General features: G+C 41.1%; 1 protein-coding gene and 1 long non-coding RNA gene across 7 annotated transcripts in view; one reads left to right on the forward strand and one right to left on the reverse strand.

Annotated features, from left to right (window-relative positions):
• Positions 1 to 23,966, forward strand: part of TC2N (tandem C2 domains, nuclear) — an 81,145-nt gene that overhangs the window by 15,839 nt on the left and 41,340 nt on the right. For 2 of the 5 annotated variants that reach the window (XM_017961483.3, XM_021941475.2), the window contains exon 1: positions 15,951 to 16,105. The exons of 2 other annotated variants lie outside the window; for them this stretch is intronic. In XM_017961483.3, the coding sequence (XP_017816972.1) occupies positions 15,990 to 16,105 (116 nt within the window). In that variant the 5' untranslated portion in view covers positions 15,951 to 15,989. Of the gene's footprint in view, positions 1 to 15,950; positions 16,289 to 23,966 lie in introns of those variants that run through there. One more of the 5 variants, XM_017961484.3, reaches the window with a different exon arrangement.
• LOC108586960 lies at positions 5,730 to 15,831 on the reverse strand. 2 transcript variants are annotated; one of them, XR_004184807.1, is made up of 3 exons: positions 15,734 to 15,831; positions 10,706 to 11,986; positions 5,730 to 6,163 (listed from the first exon to the last, which is right to left on the reverse strand). It is a non-coding gene; the product is annotated as an uncharacterized LOC108586960 (long non-coding RNA). The 2 variants fall into 2 exon arrangements; XR_002523472.2 differs by lacking the exon at positions 15,734 to 15,831 and having other exon boundaries at positions 10,706 to 12,208.

A 23,966-nucleotide genomic window follows, 5' to 3' on the forward strand; every position in this document is an offset into this window, starting at 1 on the left:
ATCTGCCCACCTCGGCCTCCCAAAGTGCTGGGATTACACGCATGAGCCACCACGCCTGGCTGCATTTTTATTCCAATAGAATATGCCTATTGCTGGGAGGCTGTCCGTTTTCACCTACTGTATAATGTTAAGGATTGTGAAATTTACATTATGGGAATCTAGAACCCGTGATTAACTTATTGAACCATTGAATGAGCAATGATACTTGAAAACTAAGGCTATCTTGAATAGTTAGAAAATGAATCATTTTGGGAAATGTACTTCAGATAATTCAGATAATACTTTTTGAAGCACTAAACCTTTAAATAACTTTATTCATTTTGATGGATGCTAAAAATAAAGTGTGGACCACTTTTTGTCTTAGTAGCTAGACTCCATGTATAGAGTTTTACTTCATGATGATTCAGGATAAACACTGGTGGCATAATACAGTGTGGAGGTCTGTTTGCCCATATGCTGAATGGCACCAGGCTAGTGTGCTTCTTGGATCTGCATGTCTTCTTTGAATACTTTTACATAGGCATTTGGGAAGAGAAAAAGGAGCTATAAATAAGCAATTTTCAGCCTGAGAATTTTGTGGGAGCCTCAGCCATAGTGATACTTCAAAGGGACAGGTAAGGTTATGTGCTAATTATAAGTGAAAGAGCCTTAGGTGATTTTTAAAACCTCCTTCTTCATTCTGATGCTACCGCAACAGCATCAAACAGCTCTAGAGCACTGGCCACTTATAGAACTTGGGACCAGAGACACTATTTAGACCAAACAGAGGGAGAACAACCAAAGAAAGGTTGGAGAGGTACTGTCCACAAATTCCACTCACTTTGCAGTTTGTTTACAGGAAGCTCTGTTCATGACACTGAAATTGTCATTCAGCCCAAGACCAACTTAAGTTGCCAATATTAATATTTATACACACCCTATATTATTGTAAAGTGGTCTTCATTATATAATTCGCATTTAAATAGTCCTTTGGAATAGTGGTCCCCAATCTTTTTGCAGCAGGACTAGTTTCATGGAAGACAATTTTTCCATGGACTAGGGGTGAGGGGATGGTTTGGGGATGATTCAAGCACATTACATTTATTGTGAACTTTATTTCTATTATTATTACATTATAATATATAATGAAATAATTATATATCTCACCATAACGTAGAATCAGTGGGAGCCCTCAGCTTGTTTTCCTGCAACTAGATGGTCCCACCTGGGGATAATGAGAGACAGTGATAGATCATCAGACATTAGAACTGTTTTCTTTTTTTTTCAAGATGGAGTCTTGCTCTGTCACCCAGGCTGGAGTGCGGTGGTGCAATCTCGGGTCACTGCAACCTCCACCTTCCAAATTCAAGCAATTCTCCTGCCTCAGACTCTTGAGTCGCTGGGATTATGGACACCCACCACCACACCTGGCTAATTTTTGTATTTTTAGCAGAGAAGGGGTTTCACAATGTTGGCCAGGCTGGTCTTGAACTCCTGACCTCACGATCTGTCCGCCTTGGCCTCCCAAAGTGGTGGGATTACAGGCGTGAGCCACTGTGCCTGGGCAGGTATTAGATTCTCGTAAGGAGCATGAAACCTAGATCCCTCATGTGTGCAGTTCACAGTAGGGTTTGTGCTCCTATGAGAATCTAATGCTGCCACTGATCTCACAGGAGGCGGAGCTCAGGTGGCAATATGAGTGATGGGGAGAGGCTGTAAATACAGATGAAGCTTCACTTGCTCACCTGCTGTTCAACTCCTGCTGTGTGGCCTGGTTCCTAATAGGCCACAGACTGGTACTGATCCAAGGCCAGCGGTTTGGGGATCCCCGCTTTGTAGTGTATAAAATACTTTTGTGTTTTTTCTTTCATTCACCAAATATTTATTCAGTATGTACTACACTGTCCTAGGTTTTAAAGTAGACGTTGGAAATGCAAAGATGAATATGGCCCCATACCTCCCCAATTTTTATTTTGATTATCATCATGACTCTGAGAGGTTGCTAAGGCAACAATTTTAATTGTCCCTTTTTTTTTCTTTTTTTTTTTTAGGAAAGAGATTGAGGCTCAGGGAAGCTCTTGCAATGTCATCATGTTTAAAAAGTATTAATGCCCGAACTTCAACTCAGGTTTTCTGCCTCTAAATCCCATTTTTTAAACCCAATCTTTTCTTTTCTTTTCTTTTTTTGAGATGGAGTTTCACTCTTGCCCAGGCTGGCACGCAATGGCGTGATCTGGGCTCACTGCAACCTCCACCTCCCAGGTTCAAGTGATTCTCTTGCCTCAGCCTCCTGAGTAGCTGGGATTACAGTCGCATGCCACCATGCCCAGCTAATTTTTTGTACTTTCAGTAGAGACAGTGTTTCACCATGTTAGCCAGGCTGGTCTCAAACTCCTGACCTCAGGTGCTCCACCCACCTCGGCCTCCCAAAGTGCTGGGATTACAGGCATAAGCCGCTGTGACTGTGCCTGGCCTCTAAACCCAATCTTTAATGCCATAAACAAATACTCAGAGGCAAGCAATTAAAGAAAATAAAAATGTATGCAAATCACAGTCGAATAAAAATGCCAGACTCAGTTCTAAAGAATCTTATAGGGACACAGTTTTCTCAGTACTCATATTAAATCTCTTGTGTTTAAGTGACAAGAACTAAACATGTATTAACTTAGGTAAAATATATTAGTTATGGGCTTATACCTGGTGTGGTTTGTGTACTAGTACTAGGGGAAAAGTAGAGGTGAATTCAACCAAGAATGCAACCAAGAAATCTAATGCCTTTGGAATCCTTCACCATCTCTTATCTTTACTTCTCTTGGCACATCAACTTCACAGTCTATTATTATGGATTGACCTCTTCTACCTAAAGTGTCTTCTGTTACTACAAAGAGGACTGGCTGTTTTTTTCTAGTTATAGTTAAAAAAAAAAATTCTAGGGAAGGATTTTGATTGATCGCCTTGGGTTAGATACCATCTCATGAACCAATCAACTCTGACTGGGGAAGTGCAATAGTGGGAAGTCACAGCGGCCACGCAACTTTGGAATGGAGGAAGAGTGGGCCTCATGATGAGACTAAAAGCAGATGTCGACTCTGTCTCCTATACTTAATTCACACAAATGTTTTTTTCATGAAATATCCTATTAAATTTCTGGAAATGAAAGGTTCGCTGAACTCCATTACACTGTTGTGCTGTGTTTAACGGAGGCAGCACAAGGTCAAAGGTAGAAACAGGAAAAAGCCATGTAGAAAATTAAGGAATCCTCATTACTTTTAGTGACAGCCTGCCCAAAAAGTGAAAAAGGAAGGCAGGATTTGCATATGGCCCAAAGCAGTGAAAGCAAAATAGTGAATGTTGGAGAGATGATGACTACGAAGAAGAGCTAGGCATACAGCATCGCAGCAACAAACGACACGAATTTTCAGCCACGGCTGAAGTCATCTTGGAAAAGACAGGAGGAAGAGTACAGAAACTCCTGGAGCTTGAGAGGTTATTAATCTTCTGGTCTACTCCCTTCATTTTTCATGTGAGTAGACAGATCCAGGGAGGAGAAGTAATCTTCCCAAGACTATCATAAAGCCTTAGTTATTTCATTGGCAAAAATGGGAAAAATAATGAGACCAACCCTTACATATGTCAGGAGGTTTTTCTTCAGAGAGAAATTGGAATAAAGTTACCAGAAGTTGAATAGTGCATCTTCCTCCCACTAGGCAAGGGAGCCGGAATAAATATGCAGATGGCTGAAGAAGGTAAGGCAGTTAACAAAAATAGGAGATGCCAGAGAAGGGGAAAAGGGAGGATCTGCAGTCACGTGGGTCTTCAAAGTAGACAATCTGTATCATGCTAGACCCTCGACTGGCTTACCCAGGATACTCCTAATCCTGTGGGTTCTCTCTTAGTTATGTGCCTGGGCTGGTCACCACCTGAGGGTTTTCTCATTTACCTGTCCCTTCTTTCAGATATCTTAAATTGGTGAAGTGACTTTCCCAACATCCATTCTATCCCATAAGCAGCAGCCATGTGGTTTGGGAAACTGGTCTCAATTTAAGGGATAGGCCTGATCAGCCAAAATGATATCTTATCCTCTTTGCCAGTATTGGTTCAAAAGTAAGCATGTGACCTAATTCTGGCCAAAGAGATAAGAGGAGAGGTTTGCTGGCTTCTGGGAAAGTTACTTTCTCTTAAGAGCATTCCAGGAGAATTTATTCTATTCTCTTCACCTGAGTTGAAGGAGGAGGGTCTTCCCCTGGCAGTCATTCTACAACCACAAATGGAACTAGATTTAGGATGAAACTTACACAATGCAGAACAGAGTAAAGGGAAGGAAAACACTCAATGCTAAATGGTTGAATTGGAAATAAATGACTCTGAAGGCTGATCTATCTTTGGATTTCCTCATAGGTTAACCATATTAGTTATCTATTGTTGTGCAACAAACTTTTCCCAAACAGTGGCTCAAAACAACAGCATTTTATCGTTATTTAGTTTATGAATCCGCAATGTGGGCAGGGCTGAGTGGGAAAGGCTTGGATCTACTCGACAAGGGGTGAGGTGGCGCAGCTTAGCCAGGACCAGGGGGAATCCACTTCCAAGACGGCTCCCTCACAAACTGGAAAGTCAATGCTGGCTCAGTCAGATGTGAAGGTCATGGGCCTCATTCCTTTCTACGTGGCCCTCTTCATGTGGGTCTCCACAAACTGTGCGGGCTTCCTCACAGCATGGTGACTGAATTCCAAGAGTAAGCACACAAAGATAACTATGTAGAAACTGCATCACCTTTTATGACCTAGCATCAGCCATCATATAGTATCATTTTCACTGTACTTTGCTGGTTGATCAGTCACTATGGTTAGCCTAGATGCAGTTCAGAGGACACAGTTTCCAGCTTTTGTTGAAAGGAGTTTCAAAGAATTGTGGACAATTTAAACCATTACAGAAACTAAAACATTTCCTTTTTTTTTTTTTTTTTGAGATGGAGTCTTGCTCTGTTGCCTAGGCTGGAGTGCAGTGGCATGATCTCGGCTCACTGCAACCTCCGCCTCCCGGGTTCAAGCAATTCTCTGGCCTCAGCCTCCTGAGTAGCTGGGATTACAGGTGCCCACCCCCATGCCCGGATAATTTTTGTATTTTTTAGTAGAGATGGGGTTTCACCATGTTGCCAGGCTGGTCTTGAACTCCTGATCTCAGGTGATCCACCTGCCTTGGCCTCCCAAAGAGTTGGGGTTATAGGCCTGAGCCACCACACCCAGCCTCCTTTTTTTTAGACGGAGTCTTGCTCTGTCACCCAGGCTGGAGTGCAGTGGCATGATCTTGGCTCACTGCAAGCTCTGCCTCCTGGGTTCACGCCATTCTCCTGCCTCAGCCTCCTGAGTAGCTGGGACTACAGGCGCCTGCCACCATGCCCGGCTAATTTTTGTATTTTTGTAGAGATGGAGTTTCACCGTGTTAGCCAGGATGGTCTCGATCTCCTGACATCATGATCCACCCACCTCGGCCTCCCAAAGTGCTGGGATTACAGGCATGGGTCGCCACGCCCGGCCTTCCTTGCTTTTATGACCATTGGAATTGGATTTTCTGTTATTTGGGGCTGAAAGCATCCTTTTTGAATTGGGTTTTCTGTTTATTTGGGGCTGAAAACATCCTTATTGATACAGTTAGTGTCACCTCAGCTGCGGGCAGCAGAATGTCCTTAACTAACAGCTCTCAGTCACAATGCCAATTGTAACAAAGTTACCGGTAATTTGTTCCAGTAATTTAACACAAAGGTTTTGCAATTGTTTATTTTTTGTTCTTTTCTAATCACAGCAGAATCAAGCTTACCACAATAATAGCAGAAGAGTCATTTACTTAAATTCAAATAGAATTCTCTGAATGGGAGTAAAGGGATGGAATCAAAGCAAGGATGCTCCACCTGGCACGTGGGAGCTTTACTCCAGGTTGACAGCTGTTGGGCTGGATGCCTCTTTTGGTAAGAGAGCTGGAAACAACTTTAGGGTTTCGTTGCTCTGGCTCAAATTCTTTTTCTTCTCCACATAAGCTCTTGTGAAGCCAGCGCAGCCGAAGACTTGTCACCAGGCATTTGATATTCTCTCTAGTTTTGATGATCTTTTGGTGGACAAGGGAAGATATTAAAAAATATATATATATATTGATCTTCTGTCTTGGTCCTCTCCACGATGAACTCTACCTAAATACAACAAATCATTTTTTTAGGGTCCACTGTGTTTTTAGCACTCTGATAAGGCATTGCAGATAGAACCACAATAAGATGTTACTGCAAGAATCTAGAAAACAAATAGAGGGCAGTTGGAGAGCAATGGGAGGCTACTTAAAATTCAGTTCTAATGCAGGTGTGACAGTCTTACAAAAGAAAGGAGAGAAAGAGCTGAACATCTATCTGCTGGATTTCAGGGTACTTCCCTGCCTAGAGGTGCAGCAGCAGATCCCTTCACCCTCTCCTCCCCAGCTACCTCTGAGTGGACCAGGGCGAACATCTGACCAACGGGTGCCCAACTATAGACCAGCCAGCAATTTGTACTTTGTGTGTGGCCTGGTCGGAAAATATGAGCTGAGCCAATCAGATTCCTCTCCCAGAAAACTGGGAAGGGAGAAGCACTTACTTCTAAGATGGTGGGTCCTGAGCCCAAAGGCTGGACAGATATCCCATCGAGGAAGTAATTAGAGAATCAGGTGTAGACTGCAGCTTTGAGAGAATGGTGACTCAGATAAGCTGATTGGGATGTGCAGGTGTCCAAAAAGAAGCAGTCTCCATGAAATGCGTGGCTGAAGGGTGTCTGGGCTACCTTAGCTCCTGCCCTTTCTGATACCTGCTTGTTCAGTTTTCTGAATATGTTCCCATTGTTTTCTTACCCAAAGTAAGGGTAGGAGTAGAATACCATTCCCTGACTTTTACTTGAGCTAATTGGAGAGGTTTTCTGTTATTTGTAACCATCAGAATTTTGTCCAGAACAAGGCAAGAACCCACAGAAGAGATAATTTCATTGGACTTTGAGTAAGGAAGCAACCCTAAGTCTAGGCTTTACAATTTACCAACTAAATCTGTGACTTAACAAAAGGAGCTTGAGCTTTAGAGTCACATCTAGCTTTGGGTTCAAGTCCAATCTGTACCATTACTTCTTTGTGATCTTGGAAAAGTTACTTATCTGTAACCTCTAGATAATGCCTACTAATTCTTAAATGGTTGTTGCAAGAATTAAACTAGATGTATAAACATGTTTGTTTTGAGATGGAGTTTCACTCACTTTGCTGCCCAGGCTGGAGTGCAGTGGCACCGTCTCTGCTTACTGCAACCTCCACCTCCCGGGTTCAAGTGATACTCCTGCTTCAGCCTCCCGAGTATGTGGGATTACAGGTGTGCGCCATGTCACTAATTTTTTGTGGAGACGGGGTTTTGCCATGTTGGCCAGGCTGGTCTCGAACTCCTGACCTCAAGTGATCCACCTCCCAAAGTGCTGGGATTACAGGCATGAGCCACCGCACCCAGCCAATGTATATACACTTACTTATATGGACCATTAACACAGTGTTTGGCACGTAGTAGGTCCACGAAGAATGACAGCTATTATCATCCCCAAGTATGTCGATGTACTATTTGGATGGGAGAAAGGAAGTAATCTTCAACCCTGGTCCCTCCCAGTAACATAAGATGGCTTCTTTTTTTTTTTTTTTTTTGAGACATAGTCTTGCTCTGTTGCCCAGGCTGGAATGCAGTGGTGCAATATCGGCTCACTGCAACCTCCGCCTCTTGGGTTCAAGCGATTCTCCTGCCTCACCCTCTCGAGTAGCTGGGACTACAGGCATGTGCCACTGCGCCCAGCTAATTTTTGTGTTTTTAGTAGAGACGGGGTTTCACCACGTTGGCCAGAATGGTCTCGATCTCTTGACCTCACGATCTGCCCACCTCGGCCTCCCACAATGCTGAGATGACAGGCGTGAGCCACCACATTGGGCCCATAATATGGTTTTGATGGAAGCATTTTTATATTTCCCAACATTTAAAGAGTGGCTTTATATATTGGGGTGTGTGAGTCTGTGGGCATGTGCGCATGCGTGTTTGTTTGATGAGGGTGTTATTTGGCTCTTCCTCCCCCCTTTCCTACTGAAGTTGTATTCACTATGTCATTGTTATTAATCAGGCATGCAATATGAGATGAACAGGGGTGATGAGTTGGTCAGGCTGCCAAACAAGTTCATGTTTTGTAGGAAATGCCAAATCGTTTCCTGAGGGGATGTTTCTCAGGAATGGAAGGGTATGCCTCTCTGGCCCTCACAGACCCTGTCCCCTCCCTGAAGTGCTGTCAACTCACAGGGCAGTGGGATAGCTCTTTAAAAGCCACTTTATGGAGCTGCCGCCCAGCTGTGCTGGAAATATATTTGCATTGTTTTCCTTTTTCCTTTCTTCTGGTAAAAATGTAACCCATGTCAAGTAGGAAATGTATTACAGACCTCCCACATTTCCTCAAAAACTATCCCAACATCATTAGTCCTGTCATAAGCTAGAAGGGTGGAGGAAGATAGTGAAGGGCTGGGAGTGGTGGAGAAAGAAGGAATGTCTGAAAAAAATAGGATTATAAAGCATTTTGGGCCCTCCCTCCACTTCTAATTCATAGAGAGACTAACGTGTAAACTAACAAACGAAAGGTCTTAACTAAAGGCTTAAAAAAGATGTCCTTGAATATTTGGTTCATCTGCCAACCACATTTATTCATGAATTATCTTTATGGATGTGGAGCGGGTTTAAAGACAGATGAAGAAAGCTCTGGCGTCCTAAAACTGCCTGGGGTTTTTGCTGGGCATAGGTATTTTCCTAAAACTCTGATGAAAGCAGAAGTTACAAATGATAGGCTTCGAATGTTATTTCATACAGTGATTTTGAGTGGCATGTACAATCACTAATATTCAGAAGTAACTTTATGAAAAGTTGTTAAATCTTTCTTATCTCTGCTATTAACAAATATTTAGATTTTGTATCTAACCCAAAGGACAGAAAATTCCAAGTAGAATTGTATTGAGGGTGAGAAACTGAATCTTTTAACTTACCATTGGCTAAATTGGTGCTGCCTAGTGACTTGGGAGAGGAGTCCTGGGAACATTGGTCTGGAACTCTGGGGCCATGACGGGGTTAGATTTTCCCCATTCCAGAAAATCATGGTGGGAGGATATGTCAGGTCACTATTTCTGTGTAACAAATATCCCCAAAATGCCATGGTACAAAAAAAAAAAAAAAAAAAATCATCTTTTATTTCTCATGCTTGCTGGGCAGCTGGGGATTAGCTGTTCTAAGCTGGGTTTACCTGGCATGACTCTGCTTTAGGGTGTCTTACCCTCCTTGGACCAGCTGGCTGGCCCAGGGAAGTCTTCTAGCATTCGTAGAAGTACAAGAAGGCAAGCAGAAACACATGAAGTCTCTTAAGGCCCAAGTGCAGAACTTGAACACAATTACTTCCATTTCATTCTATTGACCAAAGCAAGTCACATGGCTGAACCCAAAATCAAGGGGTAGGGAAATAAACTCCACTCCTTCAGTGGAAGGAACTTCGAAGTCATAGGCTTTGGATATGGGCATGGATACAGTACACGATGAAGTCCTGGGGCCAATACTGTAACCTACTAAAAAGAAGGAATATGACTAGGACTGTGGCTCCAGTAAGTGGAACCACATAGCTTATCTGCAACTTTGACAGGTTAGTCCCTTCTGTAGTATTGATGGTAGCTATCATAACTCAATGCTAACATTCAATATTACTCCCAACTCTCCTAATTTTCATTCCATTTCCCTGATCAGGCAACCTTTTGGTTATCATTTAGCTTCCTGGATAGCTATTTCTTCAGGGCATAGTGTTTGGCAAAAAAATACACATGTTTGGGCCTTGCAACAATCCTATTTCTCATTCTATATTAATAGACAGACATACTGTTGTCTACTTCTGGTGAGCCTGACCAAACTTCCTTCTTCAAGAGAGATTTACACAGTATGCTAAAAGAGAAAAGGAGCAAGTTTCTAAGCTTGTAAAACTGAAAGTCAGTTCTTCTGTTACGTAAATTCAATGTGAAGGCAGTGGGCAACCAGTCACCCTCTTATGGGGAGACCACTACCAGGGCATAATTGTTACCCAAATTTCTGTAGTTCCTATATATAAATAACTTCAGCACTTGGCCTTTAATAGTGTAGGAGAAGGAGGTCGGGCATGGAGGCTCATGCCTGTAATCTCAGCACTTTGAGAGGCCAAGGTGGGCAGATGGCTTGAGCTCAGAAGTTTGAGACCAGCCTGGGCAACATGGTGAAACCTTGTCTCTGGGCAACATGGTAAAACCCTGTCTCTACAAAAAAAACAAAAACAAAAAACAAAAAATTAGCCGGGTGTGTTGGCATATCTATACTCCCAGCTACTCAGGAGGCTGAGATGGGAGGACCAGCTGAGCCTGGGAGGTGGAGGCTGCAGTGACCCATGATCATGCCACTGCACTCCAGACCCTGTCTAAAAAACAAAACAAAACAAAAAAAGGTGGAAGGGAATGGTAGTACAATCCACATAATCTTATTGCTAGGTAGCCAAGAACATGAATGGTGTATTAGAGGGATTTAATCAGGGAAGCAGAACCCCTAGAGTCTTACTGATAAGAGACTAATCTCTTGCAGAATTATGTGAGAAACTGGTGAAGTAAAGGTCTGAAAGCAGAATTGAAGGATTAGAGAAAAGTGACTAACCAGCCATCCTGAAGTCCTGTACAGGTGGACTTGTAAGGCCAGAACTTGTAATGATTCTAGGAAGCCGCACATGTCTAACTGCTGGAGTGGTACCCAGGAGAGGAGCTGTGGAAAAGTCCATAGATAGCTGACACTTCTGGAGGTCTCCCACCAAGCTCTGGAGTCATCTTGGGTCCTCTGGCCAGCAGGGACTGGAGTTGGAAAGAAGAGCTAGACATGGGGAGGAGGACGAGCTGGAACCTGCCAGAATCTCTGTGTGTCTGCCACCATGTGTAGTCACAAGGATCTTCAGAGGGAGTGGCTCTGCTCCACTTTCACCTTCCAAATCTTGCCTCAATTCTTCTTTTTGGCCAACCTAACTTGTAACCATGTAGGGAAATAAATTTGGGGAAATGGAGTTCCCATTTAAGCAAGTTGACATGGGTCCAGAAGAATGCAGGGTCATTTGCTTCAGGTTTGAGTCATTTCTTCCAGTCCATACAGAGGTCACAGAAGTAGGGGTTTAGATGTTTCTCTGCTCTTCTCAGTGAGTTTGGGGCCTTTGTTCTTGAATCCTGATCAGTTTCATGTGCTCTCATCCTCTTTGGACCAGTTGCTCAGCCTGGGTGAGCCAATCATGTGGTTGGTGGAAAACCTTTTGTTTTTGGATTCTCTCTTTGTTTCCTCCTTCATAGATTTCCTTTGACCCCACTGGTGCTATTGCCTCCTGCTCTAGGTGCTGAATGTTTTTCATTTAGACCTCTAATACAACTGTGTCAGCCTTTTAGTGCTATGAAGTTTCATTGATTAGTGGGGTTTGGAGGAGGCAGACGGGTGTTTTGAGGAAGGGCTTTGTGGGAGGGCACTGAGAAATGAGACTTTCATGATTAGTTCTCTTGGTGGAGCATCTGTGACCAGGCATTATCCCATTGTTACCTTAGTTTGGTGGGTAACAGTTATCCAGGTAAGAAGATGATGAGGGAGGGAATGAAAAAAGAAAAAAGCAACTCATCTCACTACAAATAGTTCCTAGCTTATTCGACTATGTATCCTGTGGATTAATGGGCAAATTCCTCAGTAAGATATTCAAGACCCTTTAGAGCCTAGCCTTTTTATTTCTCTCTTCTCCCAAATATGTACTAGACTTTGAGTAACACTGGATCTCCTGAAGCCCACTCAGGGAAACCCTTCGAAGTGCTTGAAAGAGAGAGAGAAGTGCAGATAAAGATGATGAAGAAGGCATGATGGTGACTCTGTGCTTGTTTTCAGGTGAAGATGTCAGCATTCTCATAAGGTGGCCACCTGAAAGATAGAGAGCTATGTATCCACAAAGATTTTTCTTTATCTACTTGGGACAAACTTAAATTTTCTATGACTTTAATACACTCCTTGATAAATTTTCATGTTCTATGTCTCCCGTAGAATGCCGATAGCACGAGAAACATTTTTTTGATATGTTTAATGTAATCTATATGTCATCATCCATGACAGTGCCTATCAGAGTAGGTAAAGCTAGATGTTGGAAAAAAAAAAAACACCCAAATACTAGTGGCTTAACACAATAAACTATATTTTTCACTCACATCACCATCCAATCAAAGTTAGTGGGCAGTGGGAAGAGCTTTGTTCCATGAAGCCAATCAAGGACACAGATATTTCTCCCATCTTGTCATATGGTGAGCTTTAGCAATGGTTACCATGGTTTAGTCCAAGGTTGTCATGGAATGGAAAGAGGGAGAGAGTAGGGTGAAGGCTCACCTGTTCTTAGTTGCCTAGATGCAAAAGTAAAACTCTATTTCTGCTCAAATTCCATTGGTCAGAACTGGCCACATGACCTTATCTAGATGCAAGGGGAGTGAATGGGCAAAGCAGTTTAGCTTCATGCCCAGGGGGAAGAATTGAGGTTTGGTGAGCATCCATGATATTTCTAAAATGTCACTTTCTCTCTGAAGCAAGTGCCTAGGACTGCATCTGTTATATGGTAGGCACTCAGAAATATTTTTTGAACAAACACATGAAATGAATGAATATGTATAGGCTTCTGCTGTTATGTTCTAAGGCAGAAAATAGGAAGGAAATAATTTTGAGAGAAGCAAACATCTGTCTGCTACCCACTATATTCATGACCATTTATTTGTAAAATTATTTCACAAGCACTCTAGGAATTCATACTCTTTTGAAGCTATGTTTTCATTTATTCAACAAATTGTTGAGTGCCTTCTATGTTAAGTGCTATGCTGTGTGGTCAGGAAATAGAGGTTGAAGTCATTATTCCTGCCCATTGGTAACTCACTTGGAATGTATCTAGAGGGAAGTGGGAAAAGAAGCCAGTAATTGCAGCTATTACATAGGCACCATGATAGACATACACATGGATTGTGGTGGTTATGCTGGGAAATGGCACCTAATTGAGTCAGGAATGGGAGTTGTGGGGTTTCATTGTCTAGAAGAGGTGGTATTTTGGTTGGATGAACATGAGTTTGCTAGTTGATACTCATAAGAGAAAGGTAGAGGGAATGGTATGTGCAAATTTGACAGTTTAGGGAACTGCAATTCCTTCAGTAGGTCAAAAAAGTGTGATGGAAATACTGGGAGATAAGGCTGGAGAGGTAGGCTTGGGCTGAGTCACAAAGCACTTCTAAACTGCATTAAATAAAGAATGAATAGGGGTTTAGAGTAGGAATTATTTGATTTTCTCTATCAAATGAAAGAATTGATACACACAGTATATCTAAGCAGCCGCGTTATCCATATTGACCAGTCTATTTTTCTCCTTAGATCAGCTTCAAATAATATAAAATTGCTAAATTAAAAAACAAACAAAAACCTGTTCATAATATTTTGAGGACAATCCTTTTGTGGGAAGAGATTAGAAATAAGAGCACAAAGAAAGGTGTACAATACCCTCCATTCATGTAGCCTTGCCTCAGATAGAACAGGAAGGAGGCCCATTTCAAGGAAAACAAAGGAATTGGCTTCATGATTTTACAAGAAAAACTGTATCTGTCAATAGAGAGGATTCTTCTAGGAAAGTGTTTTAAGATGGACTAGGGAAGAAAACTGGGAACAATTAGGGAAGCTCCTGCTCTTGGTACTTCTGCATCAGCAAAGAGGTTGTTAAAGGTGTTCATTTAAGGAACCAAGTAACAGCTCACTTCAATTAGTAGTTATCGAGCATTCATTCCTCCTTCATTCATTCAGTACATTTCAATGACACTTTTGTGCCCTGCACTAAGTCAGGTGCTGTAAGGAAGTAAAATATAGGTAAACTTATGGTCTTGCCCTTGAGAAGATTCAACTAACACATGAATCTAGTAATTTCTAACCAAGGATGTGCTCTCCTTAGGTAGCAAGGGAAGCTGGGCACCGTGGCTCATGCCTGTAATTCCAGCACTTTGGGAGGCTGAGGCGCGAGGATTGCTTGAAGCCAGGAGTTTCAGATCAGCCTGGGCAGCAAAGCATGACCCTGTCTCTATAAAAAAATTAAAAAATGTAGCCAGGCATGGTGGCATGTGCCTGTAGTCCAAGCACACTTGGGAGGCTGAGGTGGGAGGATGGCTGGAGCCCAGGAGTTTGAGACAGCAGTGAGCTATGATTGTGCCACTGCAATCCAGTCTGGGCAACAGTGAGAGCCTGTCCAAAAAAAAAAAAAAAAAAAAGGAACAAATGAGAGAGAGAGCAGAGAGAGAGAGAGAAAGAATATTAGTCTAAAATGCCTTGGAGTTCAAAGTTCAGATTCAAATCTTGACTGTATGTTTGGGCAACCACTAACAGGTTGTCTAACCTTTAAATATTTTCAAAAGCAAAATGAAGATAATAACAGCTACATTGCAATTTCCAGGATTAAATGAAATGACTCATGAAACCTTTGTGTAAACAGTGCAGAACTTTGCAAACAGTGGTGATATATTATTAAAGGTGAACTTACTAGGACTTGAAAGCAGTGGTTTTCAAAGTATTTGTTGAAACACTAATGCCCAAGATTGGAAATAGGCATTTCTCAAGAAAAGAGTTCTATGGTCAAACACATTTGGGAGATGCAGGATCAAAGAAAGTAAAACATGGTTCTTAGGTCTGTAAAATGCTAGTATGCATTGTGAATCTCAAGGAAAACAAGTATTGTGTGTCTCTTTCCCCCAGATTAATGTGATCTGGGGATCTATCCCTACCCCCACTCCAGCATCTCTAGGACCTTGAGATGGACAGAACTCACTCTGGGAAAGACTGCTCTCCAGGAAGAAAAGTATGAATCTTTCTTTCGATTTTACAGTCCCACCACCCAGGCCGGCACCGTGGCTCAATGCCTGTAAACCCAGCACTTTGGGAGGCAGAGGTGAGAAGATCACGTGAGTCCAGGAGTTCGAGACTAGCCTGGGCCACATAATGAGACCTCATCTCTACCAAAAAATTAAAAAATTAGCCTGGCATGCTGGCTCGCGCCTGTATTCCCAGTTGCTTGGGGGAGGGGCTGAGGCGGGAGGATCACTTCAGACCTGAAGGTCGAGGCTGCACTGAGCCATGAGCGGCCACTGCACTCCAGCCTGGGCGACAGACCCTCTGTCAAAACAAAACAAACAAAAAATGCTGAGCCATTCTTCATCATACAATCTAGGAAACTCATTCAACAACTTTCCAAGCAGTGCTGAGATTTCCACCAAGGAAGCCCAGAGAAAAGGGCCAGGCCCCCGCTTTGCCAGGGTTTAGAGGGGATTCCCTCAGAATCGGGGGTGCGAGGTGCTGTGGTGGATACATTTAATATTCTTTCCAAGACACCCATGATGGCAAGGCAGTAGCAGATAGAAAGCAACAAAAGCGAAGAGAGCAGGGCTGATCCTCAAAGACTTTATAAATTAGACTTTTTATAAAAACTCTAAAAGTCAAGTAATAACATGCCTACTCCGCTTCTAAGAAAAGTGTGCAGAAACATCTCCAGCCAGAAAGACTGCTCCTGCCTACCCAAGTCAGAGAAGTTTCATCAGGCCAATAGCTTCCCCCTCTGTCCCCCTCCTACCGCTTGTCTCCCTTCTTCTCCCACAACACACCCCATACCTGGCGGCATTTTACACCTTCCCAGAAGGGGCTGCCAAGCGCGGAGTCGCGGAGGACGCAGGCGCAGCTCGTCTCAGGTACGCGGGAGGCCCCGCCCCTCTGCGCCCAGCCCCTCCGCGCCCAGCCCCTCGCGCCACTCCACTTCCCGCCCCGCCCCGCCTTGCCTCGCCCCTTCGCGCCCGTCCCAAGGGGCAGGGCGGCCCTGGTGGGTGGTGTTGGAGTGGGGATGGGGAGGGAAGTGGAGGGGAGGGGGTAAATGACAGGGCAGGGGAGGCCCTGGGGAGGGTGGGCACTCGAGGCGCGGCCGCGCGAGGTGACCGGAGTCACAGTTCCCGCGGGCGGCGACAGCAGAGCGCCCACTGCCTCCAGCAGGTAACCAGCCGCGGTCGCGCTGCGCCGCCTCAGCGCGAGCGTGGGACGTGGAGACCCTGAGGAGGGCGGCGGGACCCGGGCGGGGAAGGGCGCGGCGTGGCTCAGGTGCGCTTCTCCCAGCTGGCTGCTTGCTGAGGGCTGTGGGGGGCGCCTGTCGGGGCGGCCCGGCCTTGCGGGCTGGAGGTAAGCGCCCGTTCTGTCTCTTTAGTCCTTAACTTTCTCTAAAATGGGGCCGTGGTCGGGCCCCGGGGATGTTTCCACGTCTCCTCAGCGACGCCTGTGTCGCGGGGGCCTGAGGGAGCTTTAGGCCCCGCGACAGCTGCAAGCGCGGTGGTCTGGAGGGCACCGGGCTGGGCGACGAGGCGAGGCTGGGTCCCTCGCTGCCCAGGTGGGCGGCTCTGCCTAGAGGGACCCGTGACCAGGGACGGTCGAGACCCCAGCCCCGGCGGGGACGGCCGCGCGCCCCGCTCCCTGCTGCGTGCTCGGGCTTCCGACGGCGCGTCCAGGTGGGCTCTGGGCTTTGCGGAAAGAGAGAAGCGAATTTCCTTTCCCTGTCGGGGTGTGATGAGAAGAACTTCGCAGAGAATTTTTACCTGTGATGTTTCTGAAACTTTGTGAAGTGGCGAAAGGGTGTTAAAAGTGTCACTTTACTGTGGTGTCTGCAAACCACAATCTACCCAGCTAGGTTTTAGATTTGGCTTCTGTTTCTTCCAGGTTTTCCTTTGCTATGCTTTTCTTTACGGGAGGATACTGTGGATGAACTGTGGGCTATAGTGCACACCGATAGACGTCTGTGTAGAGACAAGATAGATGCCAAACCAAGAGCACTGATTTCTTTAGAACATTTAAAATACAGCATATAAAAAGATTGCCTTTGTTATTAAAATATTATTCTAGTTCTCCCTTTAGGTAGGCAGTTAATCACTTAATGCTGGGTAGAGACAGCCAAGGAGTCTGAGGAGGAGCATCAGGAAAGGAGGAAATCTAGGAGGCAGTGGTCTCATAGAAGCCAGGAGAGGAGGGTTTTAAAAAGGAGAGAAGTCTCTCTGGGAGTCAAGAACTGATTACACCTATTGGCTTTGGAAGTTAGGAGGGGGGCTTTAACCTCAGCAGACATAATTTAAGTACAGCATAAGGGTAGAAGCCAAGTTTGAATGAATCTGAGGAGAGAATAGTGATTCTGCACTCACAAGTAAATGTGAGTTTAGAATCTGTATTTTGAGAAATAAAAGTTAGAAGGAGAGGCGATCCATTGATTAGGGAGATGATTAAAAAAAAAAAAAAGAAAGAAAAGAAAAAGACAAATAAGGACGATAGACTACCTTTATGTTATCCATAATAGTTACAAATTTTAAAAATGAAGTGCATCATTTCATAACATTGTTCCTGTCTCATGGTTAAGTAGCAGAAGCTGAGAGCAAGAAGCTGAACATATTAAAAAGAACTATTCGTGATAAAGTAGTTATGCCCTGCCCATCCAAATTATGAACACGATTTTAGTGGTATTTTGTTTGGTGTGTTGGGTTCAGGTGTTACAGGTGTTTAAGTCACACATATAAACTGTGTTGGACTCTATTTTACCTGAGTTCCAGTACGTTGATGTTCCCAACTTGCTTTTAAGTTATGCGGTTCTTTTATGTATGTCCCAATGGTTCTTCTAAAGATCTTGTGTAGAAATCAGGTGTTGGGACTCAATCAGAATCTGTGAGGCATATATCATTTAGGGCCTTTGCTTCAATTATTATTATGCATTCAGGGGAAATGGCTCTTAGATTAAAATATCTGTGTAATGAGTTTCACTTCAGTTCTTCGTTGAAAGTTTGATTTTTTTGTTGCTCAACAGTTCAGACAAATCATTTTATGAGTATTTTCCTTAGGAATATGAAAAGAATGGTTAAAATGGAAAAGGCTGGCAACCAAGTGCTGATTAGGATGTGGAGCAACTGGAAGTCTCATAATCTGCTGGTGGAAATGTAAATTGCTGTAATCATTTTGGAAAACTTTTTGGCATTGTCTGCGAAAGTAAAACATACGCATAAGCTATGCCAAAACATATACCAAACAAAATTCTAGAAAATGCAAACTAATGTGATGGAAAACACATCAGTGGTTACTTGGGGGTAGGGGAAAGAGAAAGTAAGGAGGGATGGATTCAAAAGAGGTGTGAAGAAACTTTAGGGGATGATGGATATATTCATTTTCTTGATGAGATGATGCTTCCACCAATGTGTGTGTATGTATTTATTTGTATATATATCACTCATTTAATTATACATTTTAAATATGTGAAATTTATTGTAGGTAAATTATACCTCAATAAAGCTTTAAAACAGATTAAATAAAAATAAAGAAGAAAGACACATCATTTAAGTATATTTACCTCCTTCAAATAGTATAGTTATTTCAGGGTAATGTAAGTATGGATAATTTTTATTTTATTCATATAGTTTTCTCAATTTTTGATGTTTTGTACCACAACCATTTATTTACTTCTTAAGTGAGAAATTATTTCATATGTGCAAAATAAGTACTTTTGACACATCTACAGATTCAGAGAATACAAATAAAATAAATACCCTTGTGCCTATGTATTGCTTAAGAGATAATACATAACCAACATTTTTTGAAGCCAACCTGTGTATTCTGCCTGATTATATCTTTTTCTTTCCACTCTCCTTGATTTTCTATATGGTTTTACCACATGTCTATGCATTCCAAACACTGTGTTGTTTAGTCTACTTTGGAATGCTGTATAAATGATATTCTACTATGTGATTCCTATGGCTTTGCTTTTTGCACATTCTATCTGTGAGATTTCTTCATGCTGATGTGTTATAGTTTGTTCACTTTTTATTGCTGTACATAATTTCATTGTGTGACTTTACCACTCTTTATCCATTATCCTGTGGATGGATATTTAGGATGTTTTCAGTCTTTTAAAACTTTTTTTGCTTTTAAATTTAATTTTTATTTTTTTCCACTAAAATCTGTTTTTAAGTGACCCTTCTAATTCATGTCTCTTTGTGTTCATAATTTTAAGAACCCTCAGTTTTTCTGGAAAATACTGGATTGTTTTATAAAGTGGCTGTACCAGTTTATACCCTCACAAGCAGGATGTAAGTGTTCACTTTGTTCCCTTTTTAAGCAACGAGTAAGACGTTTCTACATTCATAATTACCTGAAATTTTTTTCTTTTTGACAATCGGGTGAGTGAGAAATGGTATCCCATTGGGGGTTTAATTTAAATCTCCTTAATTACTGGTGATGTTGAACCTTTCAGGGTTTATGTTCTGTGGGTGTTTATGTCTTTTGCCATTTTTTTGGTTTGTTTTTGTTTTTTACTTTAAAGCCTGGATTTTTTTGTTTTTGTTTTTGTTTTTTGTTTGGTTTTTTTTTTGAGATGGAGTTTTGCTCTTGTTGCCCAGGCTGGAGTGCAATGGCATGATCTTGGCTCACTGCAATCTCTGCCTCCTGGGTTCAAGCGATTCTGCAGCCTCAGCCTCCTGACTAGCTGGGATTATAGGTGCGTGCCACCATGTCTGGCTACTTTTTTGTGTTTTTAATGGAGACAGGTTTTTACCATGTTGGCCAGGCTGGTCTCGAACTCCTGACCTCAGGTGATCCACCCGCTTCGGTCTCCCAAAGTGCTGGGATTACAGGCGTGAGCACTCTATTTTTAGGTCTAAAAAATGGATTTCTGTAATAGAAGCTCTATATATTCTGGATATGTATATAATCCCTTGTCAGTTATGCATGTGGCACATTTCTTTTTCTCCAAGTGAGCAGCCTGTCTTTTACTTTCTTTATAGTGTCTTTTGATTAACACATTTTATAATTGAATATAGTTGACTATGTCAACTTTTTCTTTTATGGTTTGTGCTTTTGGCATCTTGTTTAACAAATCTTTACCTGCCCTGAGATTATAAAAATATAGTCTGATATTTTCTACTAAAAGCAAGGGAGTATATGGGAAATCTCTGTACCTTCTCAATTTTACTGTGATTCTAAAACTACTCTAAAAAAGAAAGTTTATTTAAAAAGTTGTCTTTCATATTTGTGTCCTTAATCCTTGTAGAACTGATTTTTGTGTGGTGTGAAGTGGGGGTCCAATTTCTTTTTTTCCCATATGGCTAATCAGTTTTTCCCAGCATTATAGAACTGAATATTCTGTTTTTCATTCCAGTGATCTCCAAGTATCATAGATCAAATTTCCATATATGTGTAGTTGTTTCCAGGCTACTCTTTCTAAAACAGATCTGTTTGTGTATCCTTACCACAGTCTTATTTACTTTAGCTGTTTAAAGAACCTTGATACTTGAAAGTGAGAACAAGTTATCCACCCATGCTTCTTTTAAATTAGACTGCTCCTCAAATTAATGTTTAATTTTTTTCTTTTTAAAAGGAATAAAATGTGTTATTTAATTCTTAAATGTCTACTGTAATCACCTGAAGTCATAAATAATACCGAGGCTACTCTAAGGTAGACTGTATCGGACTGCAAATCCTTTCCTTACTCACTAGAATTAATTTTAACTTGAAAAGTAAATACAGGATTTGCATTTTGGGAACAGTGTAAGTTGAGGTATTGGACAGCCTTACCTGAAAACAGCTAAGAATGCTGTATTTAAAAAACAATTCAAAAGATAGGAATTAACATGCTAAAATCTAAGAGAAAGCTGAACATATGAGAGACTAAAGGAGGCTTTAAGTCTTGTTTGCCCTGAGGGCATTTGCTAAACTGGGGAAACTTGATGGATTTGAATAGGAACTTGGTAGATTTGCATGTCACCAAGGATAGTTGGAAGTCAGCCCAGGGCTCATTCAATGTAGGCTAAGAGACTAATTCTGGGACCACAAAGAGCTGTGATGTCACTAAAAGGGTGAAAAACTCACTCTGCCTCCTTCAAGGGAATGCAAGAAAAGTTGCCTTGATGCCAGGTAAAACAAGGAAGAAAAAAAAGCCTGTCCTTGGGAAGTTGTGACCACTAAACAGACCATGGGGAGAAGTTTTATATTACCTTGATGGTCTAAAAGTATTTCAAGATGTAAATTTTAAAGATCATTTCGTTTTTGAGATACTGACATACCATAAAATTCACCCCTTTAAAGTGTACAATTCAGTGGGTTTTATTTTTGTATATTCATGAAGCTGTGCAACTATCATCACTATATAATTCCAGAACATTCTTTTCACCTTCCCAAAAAACCTCGTACCCATTAGCAGCCATTCCCCATTTGCCTCTTCCTTCTCAGTCACTGGCAACCACTAATCTATTTTCCATGTCTGTGGATTTGCCTATTCTGGACATTTCATGTGAATGGAATCACACAATATGTGGTCTTTTATGTCTCACTTCTTTCTTAGCATAATGTTTTCAAGATTTATCTGTGTTATAGTGTGAATCATTACTTCATTTGTTTTTATGGTTGAATAGTATTCCATCATATGGCTATATACCACATTTTGTTTTCTCATTCATCAGTTGATGGACATTTGGATTGTTTCTACTTTTTGGCTATTATGAATAATGCTGCTGTGAACATCTGTGTAAAAAGTTTTTGTGTGGAAATATGTTTTCTATTCTCATAGGTATATTTACCTAGGATTGGAATTCCTGGGTCATATGGTAACTCTGTGTGAAGTGTTTGAGGAGTTGCCAAAGTGTTTTCCAAAACAGCTGCACCATTTTACATTCTCATAAGCAATTTATGAGGGTTCCAGTTTCTCTACAGCCACACCAACAGTTATTTTTTTGTCTGTCTTTTTGATTAGTGTGTGTGAAGTGGTATCTCATTATGGTTTTGATTTGCATTTTCCTAATGATCAGTGGCATTGAGCACTTCTTAATGTGTTTATTGGCCATTTGTCTATCTTCTTTGCAGGAATGTCTAATTCCTTTGTCCATTTTAGAATTGGGTTATTTGTCAACGCATGAATTGAAAATGGTCTGGTAAACAAATGCAGATATTCTCTGGAGTACACTTTCATTTTTAGCTTAAAAAGTTCTACCAGTAAAGTTTCATGGTCAATGAATAATTCATTGTCAAAGATAACCAGCTGTACAAGGAAGTAGGACATCCTGAGCGAGAATTGGCAGAATGATAGAAACTCGAAATAAACCTACAAAAACTTGAAAAACCAGTCGTAGATCATCACGATAACTATACTGGACTGAGTTTAAGTATATAAAAGACAGATTTAAAGATATGTTCAGGGATCAGGAGTCTAAAAAGTAACAGAGCTACACAGCAGGTTGAAAAAATAACTAAATGTAATTTCTACTAATGAAAAATGCAGTAATAAAAACTCAAAACTCATCTTTCAGCTTAACTACTAATTAGGAAAAATTTCTGCAAGAAAAGAAAGAGAAAAGAAATGGGCAAAAACAATATTTAAAGAGATAATGAATGAGAATTTTTCAGTACTGAGGAAAGACACCAATCCATATATTCAAGAATCTCAATGAATTTAAATCAAGAAAAAGTATATACTTAGAAACATCACAGTGAAATGAAGAAAACCAAAGGCAAAGAGAAAAATCTTACATTGCTTTAGGGCCTAGACAAAAGATTTTTTTTTCCCCCCAAAAAAACAGTGATTATGCTGGCAGCTGACTTCTTTATAACAATGGTGGGACAGAAGACAATGGAATAAGATATTTTTGTCTTGAAGAAAATAGCTTATAATTTAGAATTCATAACCAGAGGAAATATCTTTAAGATTGAGAGTAATACAGGGTGATGATCAATGGTTGCTAACACTGTTAAAAAATAAAAGTTGAACATTATGTACCTACAACCTATGGAGTAGTCTTGATAAAAATAAAAAGTCAAACCTAAAAATCCATATTACATTAAGTTATAGATTGAACTATAATTTTATAGAAAAATAAGCAGAGATTTGCTGAATGACACCATGGGAATGCAATCAGCAAAATCCTATTATGATACACTCTATTGGATAAGAGACCTGGTTTCAGCATCAGAATACTTACAAGGATACTTGTAGATTAAAGGAGATTTAAGAAATATTTAAACCTATTTCACTCAAATAAGCTATAAAAAATTATAGGAAAATTGGGGAAATGTGAATACTAATAATATGAAGAAATTATAGATTTTTCTGAAAGTGTGATGGTACTGTAGTTGCATTAAAAAGAGATATACAATATAAGTATAAATATATAAATATAAGTTATATTTGGTATTAGATGTTCTTCAATATTGTCTTTTAGAGATACATACTGAAATATTAGAGATACATACTGAAATATTTATAGATAAAATTATATCTTGATTTTTTTTTTTCAAAATTTCTGGAAGTGGGAGGATATTGTGGAAAAAAGTTTAACTATGAGTTGATAATAATTAAAGCTAAGTAATGGGTCCATGTGGATTTATTTTATATTTGCTATACTTTTGTATGTTATTGATATTTTTCACAAAAAAATATAAAAATCAGGGACATTTTCAGATCAGCAACAACTGAGAGGATTTTCTACCAACATACCTTCACTGAAGTAAATCATAAAGGATATTAGCAAAAATAATATGATCATACATGAATAGTTGGTGATGCAAGAAAGAATGAAATGGAAGGAATGTAAGAAGGAATGAAGTGGAAAGTAATTGGTGAAATATGTTTGTAAATACAAATGAACACTAACTTTACAAAAGAATAATAATGTTTTCTGGAGTTTTAACAAGAGAGAATCAAAATATGTGCAATGGTGACGTCATGCCTAAGTCACACATGGGTTGGCATGTAAAGGAGCTAAAAATCTTTAATAGTGCTTTTACTATGCAACAGGAGAATATAAAAGGACTAACTTTAGACTTTGACATGTTAAGTGTGCATATT

Source organism: Papio anubis, chromosome 7, assembly GCF_008728515.1.
Source record: "Papio anubis isolate 15944 chromosome 7, Panubis1.0, whole genome shotgun sequence".
Taxonomy (NCBI): domain Eukaryota; kingdom Metazoa; phylum Chordata; class Mammalia; order Primates; family Cercopithecidae; genus Papio; species Papio anubis.